Raw genomic sequence first — 11,859 nt, 5'->3', positions numbered from 1 at the left:
CTGAAATCAAACCGGACATTTCACTCGTCTGCACCGTGAAAATAATACCTATTAACTAACTACAAAACTTGAGGCATTTGTCAAGCGTACAGATTATCCTGACCACTATGGCTTCTATCTCATCTGCCTTAATTTAATAATCCTTCGCAAATCAATAGACTGCAGATCTTTATATGCGGTACTACGGTAACTTATATGAATTATCTACAGACACAAAATCACTAATAGAGACAAGTATTCTAGATCCGAATTTCTGATTGAATCGTTCAATAACATTGAAATGTTCAACACACTAGCAAGTATCTTGCGACATTTCCGGGATGAGCGATTCTTATGGCGTGTGTAAATACATCTGAGATAGTTGAACTGGCTTGGCAAACATTATCTTCAACATGTTTGCGCACGCCACGTGAATCGCTTACACAAGAAATATAGTACACTCCACCTATAATTTTAATAATACGATCCATGGACTTCATAATCTCTTCTCGAGATTATTTTGTAGAAGTCTGGACAATTTGATCTGAAAATACAACGTTCACTCACAGTGGAAGCGCATGGAGGCTCTCGTTGTTGCTGCGACTGCCCTCGCTGCTGCTGTGCTGACTATCGCTGTCGGTTGGCAGCTGATCCCCGGTGTCAATGCAATCCAGGATGCCTCTGTGCGACATGTCGGGTTCGCTGGCTCTTCTCTCTGGGTCGGACTGGTTGCCAGGCAGGTTGGACGACGTGAAGTCCATCGCTTCGTGTTCCAGTATGGTCGCCAGCTCCGTGATGCTGTCTTTATTTTTGTTCTACGGGAAAGCACCGTTTAGAGAACGACGATCAGCAATGTCAACTCTCTGGGGGGTTGTCATCGGAGACTTACCACTCCGGCCCTAATAAGCAACCTCTTCAATGTTCTATATCTGTCGTATAAAGGTCGTACGACAGTCCGATCTTCTGTGGGGGCGGGTCTACCGAAGGTATTCTCGATATGAAGCAGAGCTTTCTGCACCGCGGTCTTCTCCTCCAACAGCTGTTCGTACGTGAGCTCCTCCATGTTGTCGGGTCTGTTGTATTTCACCCTCTTCTCGCTAAGCTTCTTCTCGATGTCCTTTACCATCTCCTCCATGGACGTAGCTCTGCTCTTCTCTTGGCTGTTGTTGTTGTTCGTCGGACTGGTACTGATCGATTTGATCCTGCTGTTTGCGTTAGCCAGTAACGCACCGACTGGATCCTCCTTCAGCATTTTGTGCTCCTTACGCAGCTTGTTCAGCTCCGTGCACAGCCTCTTGATGTCCCTGTTGCTCATTTTATCAGAGTGGCTCGGCCGGTAGCCGAAGTTCTCCTCAAACTCGTCCTCGTATTTCTTGATCTTCTTCTTCAGACCGTTGATGTGTTTCGTCAGCTGCTTCAGCCCGAGCTCCGCGATGGTCGGCGTGCCCGGCTGAATCTCGTTATCCGAGTAGAACCGTCGGCTCACAGGCATCAGCAACGAATTCCGTGGCGATAGCATTGCCTCCACCCGGGCGTCAATGGCTTCTCCCTGGGAAGGTGCGTCCAGTTAATCAGATAACAGGAATCAATGAGATACGCGTATACAGCGTCTTATGCGATAACACCGATTGTTCAAACAAAAATATCCTGCGGTACGACTCGCTTTTAGAAGAGACCTGAGACACACCGATGATTGTAATCGCTCTCCACCTTATCTAGGGGCAGTGTTACAATCGAGCATTGCTTATAACTAGACAGCGGATCTTTATGCAATGTAAACTTTTTTAATATGTTCAATGGATTGAAAATACTATAACAGAATTTTTAAATTCGTCTAATGTTTTTAATGTTTCAAATTAAATCTACTCATTTCCGTCATAAATGCATAAAATTCGCTGTCTACTCGAGCTTAGAGTAACAGGAGTGGAGCAGACAGCTTCAACAATCGTCAATATACTTCAGGTGCTTTTCTCTAGGATCTGGTTAGTTGCTATTTACATTTTCCTCTCGTTGGAAGGTCCAGTTAGTCAAGCTAGGGTTGTTTAAGTCTTCAATGTCGACAGTGGGTGGTCGAGCCGGTGATGGCGACCGACTCGGCCCACTGCTCAACATCTCCAAAAAGCTGGGGCCGGGAGAGCCGTTGCGGCTGTTGGGACTCGATGACACGTTGTAGATAATCTCAGGCTCCTCTTCATTCTCCTGCGCCAGAGAGGTGCGCAATTTAGCAATTCCCTCAATTTTATTGCAGAGTTTTAATGTGTACGTTCAATTATAGTATCTTACCTTACTGGAATTCTCCGCGTCCACGATCTTGTGCACTCTTCTTCTTCTGGCCTGCCTTCGTCCTCGCGGTGTGATGCTTCGGCTAAAGCGCTCGCTGCTCCTCAGTTTCTCGGCGTCGCACTCGAACTTCTCCGTTTCTAGAGTCGTCGCCTCGCACGGTGATGGAAACGACGAACTCTTCTTCGAGATCGGAGAGACGTTCGTTCTCTCGTGCAGAGGAAGACCTCCGCTTCTCTGAAATAACGTACACTTTTATTCGAACAGTCAGGACGTTGTCAGCCTCCGTAAATTTATTTAACACGTTCGGGATTTATTACAATATTCTATCATCTATCCTCTCGTAAAATATTAAACAATATATTGTCATAGAACAGTTACAAGTTCTTCGAATATCATGCGTTAGAATTATAAATAACAAGCATAAAGTTAATTTGATTTTCTTCATGTGATATACAAAAATGTGATCGCCGCATGTATGTAACGCTGGTCGCGAACGTGTTAATAATAAATGCACTATTATAATACTGTCAATAATATGGATATGTGAATAGATCGAAAAAGATTCAAAGAAAATAGCAGGGTTAAAATTAACACGTTGCCTATCCTCGATTATAGTGGGTGATCAAAATTTTAAAAGCACTTGCACATAAGTTGAGCAAGTTTTAAGTGAAAGCCTAATTACAAATGTAAATGGAAATTACAAATGTATATTTCGTAGCACTGCAGCTAACATGATTCATCGCATGGTTAAAACATGCGTTTCTCACACTATGGCTCCAGTAATTTGATCACCCACTGTATACATATATTATTTTTCCAACACTAAGGCCGTCCACACACGGGTCGATTGTAATCGCGTCGTGAAGTTCGTACGTCTTGCTCGTCATGTACGATTCATGCGGCGGACGCGATTTCGTCCACACACGGGTCGATCGTCGATTTGATCGACGCGATTCCAGTCGCATGCGATTCCCCTCCACGTGACTTCCAATGCAAATGAATGGAGAGCCACACACGGGTCGATTCGTGGTCGACTGAAATCGGCTCGACTGAAATCGCGTCCGTCGCATGAACAGTCGCATGCGATTCCCCCTCCACGTGATTTCCAATGAAAATAAATGAAGAGCCGCACATTGAAATCGCCGCGATTCTAATCGCATGCGATCGGCAGCGAAGTTGGAAAATCGCGTGGATCGTACGATTCGCGCGACTCATGGAGGTAAGTTTGTGCAGTTCATGTAATTTAAATGATTTGGCCATTATTTTTTGTAGTTTGAGTGCATTGCACTCTTCGATGTGGTCTATGTATTTAGGTTACATAGGTTATTATTTATTTATTATCTTTTTTCATGTTATTACGCATACTAATAACATTAAGGTAAGCTTTTTATTTACATAGTTGAATATAATCATGTAGGTTTATGAAAAACAAAAACAAAAGGCAATGTAAAAAAAATTGAAGTCACAGGGATTGATAAACTGTTGTACAATTTTCTGTGGAGTGGGAGTGTTCTTAGGGAGTTGTCTTCTCAGGTCGATTTAATCCGGAAGTATTACCACTTGGTATATTGAGCGAAGATTGAGCAATGCTCAACTGAGGAGTTACAAAAGGAGAGCTTTGCTCCTCATAGATGAGGTTGGTGGAAGTTCAACAGATATCCCTCAATCTTCGCTCAATATACCAAGTGGTAATACTTCCGGATTAAATCGACCTGAGAAGACAACTCCCTAAGAACACTCCCACTCCACAGAAAATTGTACAACAGTTTATCAATCCCTGTGACTTCAATTTTTTTTACATTGCCTTTTGTTTTTGTTTTTCATAAACCTACATGATTATATTCAACTATGTAAATAATAAGCTTACCTTAATGTTATTAGTATGCGTAATAACATGAAAAAAGATAATAAATAAATAATAACCTATGTAACCTAAATACATAGACCACATCGAAGAGTGCAATGCACTCAACCTACAAAAAATAATGGCCAAATCATTTAAATTACATGAACTGCACAAACTTACCTCCATGAGTCGCGCGAATCGTACGATCCACGCGATTTTCCAACTTCGCTGCCGATCGCACGCGATTAGAATCGCGGCGATATCAATGTGCGGCTCTTCATTTATTTTCATTGGAAATCACGTGGAGGGGGAATCGCATGCGACTGGAATCACGTCGACCGTATCGACGATCGACCCGTGTGTGGACGGTTCATGCGACGGACGCGATTTCAGTCGAGTCGATTTCAGTCGACTACGAATCGACCCGTGTGTGGCTCTCCATTCATTTGCATTGGAAGTCACGTGGAGGGGGGAATCGCATGCGACTGGAATCGCGTCGACCGAATCGACGATCGACCCGTGTGTGGACGGCCTAAACCTGCCTAGTTTTAAAAGTAACTTGTACGTGTCGTCTTATAGAATACATTTATACTAGACAACGGATTTATAGTATTAGTTATATGATTTTCAACCTATTAAACGTATTAAGAACGAAAATAAATCTCTATTTCTCTCCAGTTTGTGGCAATTCAGATAGAAAATTTTTATTTTAAAGATCCGCTGTCTATGTATTACAATATGTCTCTAAATATAGAAATATATTTAATGGTTACCCGTGGAAGTATCTTGCCTAATGTCGATAATTGTAAAATACGAAATCTGAAGCTGGCGATTTGATCAATGGTGGTAGGTTCAGTGTTGAAAATGTATGATTCGCAGCCAAGTAATTACAATATTGTACAATAATGTATAATTAGTCTATTGTTTTTATTAAAAAACGATTAACACGTTCGCGACCATGTATTGGAACATTTTAACAATGAATGTGATGAACGAAACAAATGCTGGTCGCGAACACGTTAAGAAACTGTCAGCCGCAAATCACATATTTCTAACGACAACAAGATCATCTCAGATAGGTAAGGTGTCAGGTGATTCTTCTGAAACATGATCCAGGTTTGTTGAAGCTGCTCACCACACCATGCCCCATCTCTTGTCCTATCTGCGACAGAACGTGACGGTGTTCCCCACTGTTGAAGTCCTCGTGACTGCTCACTCGTCTGATCGTATCCGCTGTTTCGGCGGGGCTGTCGAGGATACGTTCCTCGCTGCTGCTTCTAAAAATCATTTAGGACAGAATGTCAATCGCGAAATCAAGCATGGTCTCTAGCCGTGGTAGAATCAACAAGCAAGACTGTCTTTTTATCGATCCCACCTTATCAACTTCCTCTCCTGACAACAGGACTCACGGCGTTCTTTGCGCTTACGCGGTTTCAGCGCGCAAAGCAGGAACGCGCCGTCCGTCTCAGACTCCTTCGTCTCGTCCTTCGAGTCCTTGCAGATTTTACAGTCACCGGCAGGGATCACGCCGTTCACCGCGCTGTTATCACGGATGCTGCAAGCAGAGATACACAGACCGTTCACTATCACGTTTCATTCGGATAAATCTTTCATTTTAGTCTATATGTATATGAAATGTGCTGTGCTTTTGAACCGGGACTAACATGTACACGAAGATCGTTCACTATCTTTCTGCATCCAGACCAATTTGTCGTTTTAATCTTAAGGGGGTAGACTCGTTTTTTCGATCATGCAAATATGGGGTTTTTGCAGTAGTCAAAACCGCTAGATAACAGATTAATCTAGGCCGCGATCGCTCTCGAACGTCCTATTTTTACGTTTACGAGGCGTAAAAATAGGACTTTTGAGGGCAAGCGCGGCCTAAATTGATCATTTATCTAGCGCTTTTCGATACTGCATCCAGGCCCCTTTGAATCCTGGAAACGAGTGTACCCCCTTAATACATCTTCATTTAATTTTAGTGTCTTACAATTGACTTGGGCTGAATTTTTATTTTGCATAAAGATGCGAAAAAACAACTAAGACGAGGAAGAAAAAGAGGAAGTGGAAGAGGGAAAAATAGTTTCGCCAGTTTGTTATCGGAAACATGGAAGAATTTGCGGAAAAGATCAATTCCGCAGAGTCACCGCATTTCATTAGCCGTAGTTGATCAGTCGGTCGTCCGAGTGCTCAATTAATGACCTAGCAGTCACGATGGAAGCGGGAGAGATCCTTTTTCCCCTCCGAGCACACGATATCTCTCTGGCCAGTGATCACGAGTGGCGGAAAATTCCGCTGCGGTACTACCGAAGACCGGTTCGATCAGCACCCATAGAAAATTAACGAGGTAAACAACGTCGATGCGCATCACGTGGCTCTCGGTTCTATTAATCCAATTCGCCGGCGTGGCGGCTGGGAATTACGAAACGAACGAGCCAGAAGAAATCAGGGACAGCGAAAGGTGGGCTGAACGCGTGGAAAGAAACCGAATCATTCGGAAGTCGAACGCTTCCGTCTATATGTGGATATATAAACAACCTTCTCATCTAAGAACGTGGACGAAGGTTTCGATCATTCCTGAATTTAGCGGACCAGTTTAAATGGTCAGAGATTCCTTTGTATTACTAGAATACTCTTCAAGTCTTTCAACTCCTTCTACCGGGTTCATTTTGACCCGTCCTCGCTGTCCTCAAAAGGTTTGTACTCCTATGTTTAACACTATGTTAACACTTTGTACCGGCTACAAAATGTGTCGGATATACGTTGTTTTATCAAAATTACAAGTCTGAACTAATTTAGAGATTTTTCACAATTTTTATATCAATACGTGATTAAATAAAGAAATTTATTGAATCATTTCTGATGGAAGCATCCTCATAATTTCAATAATTAAAAAATAAAAAATGTGAAACCGGTCATTTGCCTTCCTCGTCACTCAATCGGACTTCCTCGGCATTGTTTACATACGTCCACACTACAGTATTGCCAGTATACAATAAGCGTCAAAATTTTATCCTCACCGCTGTGGAATTTCCCTTGGAGCCAGTCAAGCGGTAAACAAATACATGAGGTACGTTGCATTTAACCCTTGCCCTATGATTTATTTTACCTCTCACTATAAATTTATATTTATTGCAAGCCTATTACATTCTCTAACGGCTAAATATCGTCTATATCAAAGACGAATTTTACTTTTGGTTCCATAAAGTTTGGTACATATTTCATAGATCCGGTAGACTCGATGTTATGGTTCAAGAGGTTAATAAAACTTTTGCACAAGGAAGTGGAGCGATGAAACAGATGCTATGCTGTCAACGAACGTGTTAATAACTCGCTGCGAAGGAAATTCTCTGACCGGAGACGCCGTACAATCGCGTTCACGGATCGATCGGTCTAAATAGAAACACAAAGGTCATCGGTTCTACGATTTCCCGAGTTACGTGACTTTCGTTGTGGCTCGATTACGCGAGAGACCATGTGCATCGATTGATTCATTTATTAACGGACAGGTGTTCTCCGCTCGAAGAGGAACTACGTCGAAGAAGGAAGAAAGGGGTCAAAGCTTGTGTAAAATCGTTTGTAGATAAAACGGATCACGCGAACGAACTGGTTCGACAAACCGCGGCGCATTTCACTATTACGTGTATTTCTGTAACTGTCGTATCGTCGGGTCTGCCGAGCAATCGTTATTCTCTTTCGTTCCCGTTCGCCGATCTCTTCCACGTTCGAAACTCTAATCGTTTGTTAATAGACTGCGGATTTTATGCATTTATGACAAAACTGAGTAGGTGTAATTTAAAGTAGCAAAAACATCTAAAAAATTTAAACATACTGCTATATTATTTTCAACCAACTGAACATAATAGGGAAGAAAATAAATTTCTATTTCACTCCAGTTTGTTGCAGTTCAGGTAAGAAATTTTTATTTTGTATAAGATCCGCAGTCTACTCATTACACAAGTAATTATGATCGTAAGTATGTTGCGTTCGGTGTCATTTTAATGAGACAAGACGAATACGGTATTAAAAGTTTCATAAGAAAAGGTCAAAAATGAGAAAAGTTGCAATTTTTTGGTTTCTTTGCATTAGTGAGAGTCTCACCGATATTCGATTGGTTGCAAGGTGGAACTCCCTGGTGGTGGGGATAAAATTTGGACAATTACGGTAGACACCTCTAGCGACTTTAGTTACGGAGATAATACTGTAGAAAAAAGAAGAATCTGTCGAGCGGTTTCTCCCAGGGTCGCGACCCGAAACGGACGGTAAAGGGGAGGAAAAGTGGTGGAAAACGGGAGGAAAAGGGGGAGGAAAAGGTGGCCAGGGAGATCGATCGATGGCCGTTCACGAGGGAAATGCCTTTGAGAGACTGCAGTGAGGTAGGTCGGGTGGTCTGATTACGTTATGCGTTTTATCCGGCTTTTCCTCCGTGCATCGTTCAACCGGAGACGAGCGAATCTATAATCTAAATAAAATGTTGCCAGAGAGGGAGAGAGAACCTGTCGGCCAATTTCCGCTCAAATCGAATGAAAGCGCGGAATCATGTTATTCGTTTCGGAACGGTTTTCTGGAAACCTATTTCACGATGCATTATTCGATTACAAGACTGTTGAACAGGAATTTGTCGCAATGGTGCGAAATTGGAGCAGTTGTCTGTTTACTTTACATCTCTTTAAGAAATCGAGATTTTTGTATTTTGATGCGTTTCCTGTAAATATCTAGAAATAAGAATTATATGACTTGGACCTCTTTCATAATTATAAAAATTAATTATAGAAAGTTATAGTTAAAACCAAAGATCTAGATGTAGATCAAATTTTGATTTGGACAACGCGCGAGGGTTGAAGCAGTAAAAATTGAAATGTTAAGATTTACTGTAGCTATTGCGATTTTGATCTTCTTGTGCCTAATAAATTAATAGTTAACCTCCGAATAGATTAAAAAATATAAGAAATTGATGCATAAGAATTTGAACGGATCCAGAGCCTTGACTGGCATATCGTCAAAGGCATCCGGCTTACTCGAGATAACCACTAGATCCTAACAATTAATTGTCTGACTCATATATACTTACATACATATGAGTCACGCGGTAGTCGACGTGCTAGTAGACAGGGTTTATTAATAGCCTTCTTAATGACTGTACTATATCAGAAAGCATACCAAGCATTTTTGTTTCCAGAATAATCTCTGAAGAAAGTTTTATCGCGTTGCGTCGTTCGATATAACTTCTTGAGTAACAATTGCTGTAGCAGTATTAAAGCAGTATTAAAGGTGTGTTTTTACTTCATGTGTTCTCGCTTTTGTCATTATGAATAAAATTGTTCAATAAATATAAATTAAGAACAAGCTAATTACAAACAATGCAATTTAAGTACGCATAAATTGAATGAGAAATGAGACGATGACTAAGCTTAACCCATTAAACCCCAAGCCGTCAAATAAGACGACTTTTAAATATATAATTGTTTATTACTCATAGAAGGGAACGAGAGAGAGAATAAATAAATAGACAAGAGAGAAATAGAGAATAAATAAATTAACTTACAATTACTTTACCAGAGTACAAAAATTCCAATATAATCCTAGACATCATACAACAATCAAGAAACAACAGAGGATATTCTATAAAAAGAAACTCTTTGCAATTTAAGACTAAATTATTTGATCTCAATAAACTATAAATAAGTAACTTCAATTTTAATAAATTGCAAAATATTCTAGTGCGGTCTAGATCCAATTGAAGTAAGAAGTGCCAATGAAAAGTGTATCAAGCAGATCTTTGGAACAACCGTCTGCAACAAGCAGAATAATGCAAAGTCATCGAAAAAGATCGAGATGTTGCGTCCAACATCTTTGTCGGGTGTTAATGGGTTAAATGCGTCGATGAAAAAAGATCATCCCCGGGTGAAACTGCGATGTCTTTGGCCGAGACAGGTCAGTCGACATTTATTTGAAGATTTGCGATAAATACCCGTCGATTATCCAGCGATTCGCACGTCGACGGAGCTGCGTGTTCGTGTAAAGCATTTTAGCAACTCGTTTGTGTCCGAATGCTCCTCTGTTTTAGACACAGTAACCAACTACGGAGGTTGCGTCAAGCATCGGTACCGTTCACTATCGATCTGCGGAAGCGGCGCCTGTTGGATTCAATTAATTTGATTAACTATCCGCGTGCACCAGCGAATTGCGACCGTGTCGACGACGGATCGATCGATTTAATCCTTTCGCTCCGGTGTACGTATTGATACGTCGATGAAAACTGTACGCTCTAAAATTGTCCACTCGAAGACACCGATCTACAGAGACTCCCATTAATATTCGGACACTCTTACAAAGACCACAACTTTTTTAATATCGGACCATTCGATTTACACAGAAACTACAAAACGTACTTTTTAAATTTTCAACGGAGATTCAACTTTTAGTATTTTCTCTGCAATGTTAAAAAAATATTTTCTTCGCGTCATGTAGAAAACTAATTGGCCTAACTTCTTAAAAATATCCGAGTACAATATTAAAAATGTTATCGTCTAGACTACGGATCTTCGTGTAAAATCAAAATTTTTCTTACAGACGACAGTGTACCTCTTCTCTTCGAATAATTTTAATAAACCGTAGGATAAATAACGATGTACCTCTTCTTCCAATAATTTTTCTAATATCGTATCGATTAAATTTTCCTGACGTGTAATTTTGTATTTCATCTATTCATTTTTGTTATAAATGTGTTAAATCCGCAGTCTGGTAATAAATTATATTTGGTTGTAACATCATCTATGTTTGGTAGCATGAATTTGCTTCAACCTGGACGATTTAGTTGTGACTCATTCAAAATACATGTAACTATTATTAATAGACTGCGGATTTCATGTATTTATGGCAAAAATGAGTAGGTGAAACACAAAATGAAAGAGACATCAAATGAATTTAATACTACTGGAACATTATTTACAACCCATCAGAATTATTGAGAGAAGAAATCAATTTTTATGTAACTCTTTTTTTTTGGCGCAGACAATTTTTATTTTGCATAAAGATCCACGGTCGAGTGAATTAAACAGGAGTCACTTGTGTTCGACGATTTCATAATTGATCGATACAATCTGTTAATAAATTATTCGATTCTGTACTTCGTTAATAAATGAATCAAAGATATTCAAGATAACACCAAATGTGTTTATGTTACAAGCCAATATTTTTTGTACTGTGGCTTTAATAATTCGATTAATTATTGAGTGTATGCGAGTTCCCAATGAATTGCATACAAGATGTTTTTTGTCTATCATAAAACAAATGAACATGTTTCTTTTTTATTCGGACGCACGTAGTATTTGCATACACGCGAAAAGATTAGAGGACGTATTATTCGAATCGATCTAACAACGTTGTTTTTCGGGGACGTGCCTCGAAGGAAATTGTCTCGTTAAATCGATAATCCGTCGAATCGGATTACCCGCGATGGGATCTTCGGTTATTGCGTAATTTGCTAAGGGGTTCAGGCTTTGGAACACCGACGTGTTCGAGATGCTCGAAAACTACGCGGTGGTCCACATGCGGACAAATTAGAACCTTTGTTATCCGAAGTTACTTTCTTCAAACCTTCGTGAGATTGCACTTTTCGATATGCATTCACATTTGTAACTTTCAGTAAATGTTTCTGGCAGATCTCCGTGTGCTGAGTACGTGTCTAGTTCTTGACGAAATCGATTTTGACAAAAATATGCGCACGAAGTTGCATATTTTTCTTGGCT

General features: G+C 40.5%; 1 protein-coding gene and 1 long non-coding RNA gene across 2 annotated transcripts in view; both read right to left on the bottom strand.

The window, feature by feature from the left end:
• LOC143209606 (protein FAM13B) overlaps nucleotides 1–11,859 on the bottom strand; it is a 36,977-nt gene that overhangs the window by 3,695 nt on the left and 21,423 nt on the right. The window contains exons 7-12 of the mRNA XM_076425487.1: nucleotides 5,484–5,663; nucleotides 5,244–5,385; nucleotides 2,263–2,496; nucleotides 1,978–2,178; nucleotides 869–1,528; nucleotides 547–794 (exon numbers count right to left, since the gene is read on the bottom strand). Of these exons, the coding sequence (XP_076281602.1) occupies nucleotides 547–794; nucleotides 869–1,528; nucleotides 1,978–2,178; nucleotides 2,263–2,496; nucleotides 5,244–5,385; nucleotides 5,484–5,663 (1,665 nt within the window). The remainder of the gene's footprint in view (nucleotides 1–546; nucleotides 795–868; nucleotides 1,529–1,977; nucleotides 2,179–2,262; nucleotides 2,497–5,243; nucleotides 5,386–5,483; nucleotides 5,664–11,859) is intronic.
• Nucleotides 2,604–5,237, bottom strand: LOC143209634 (uncharacterized). The gene is made up of 2 exons (XR_013009121.1): nucleotides 4,641–5,237; nucleotides 2,604–3,084 (listed from the first exon to the last, which is right to left on the bottom strand). It is a non-coding gene; the product is annotated as an uncharacterized LOC143209634 (long non-coding RNA).

The sequence above is a fragment of the Lasioglossum baleicum genome, chromosome 6 (assembly GCF_051020765.1).
Source record: "Lasioglossum baleicum chromosome 6, iyLasBale1, whole genome shotgun sequence".
In the NCBI taxonomy this organism is placed as follows: Eukaryota; Metazoa; Arthropoda; class Insecta; order Hymenoptera; family Halictidae; genus Lasioglossum; species Lasioglossum baleicum.
The sequence above is the reverse complement of the archived record's forward strand: the minus strand, read 5'-3'. Positions and strand labels throughout refer to the sequence as shown.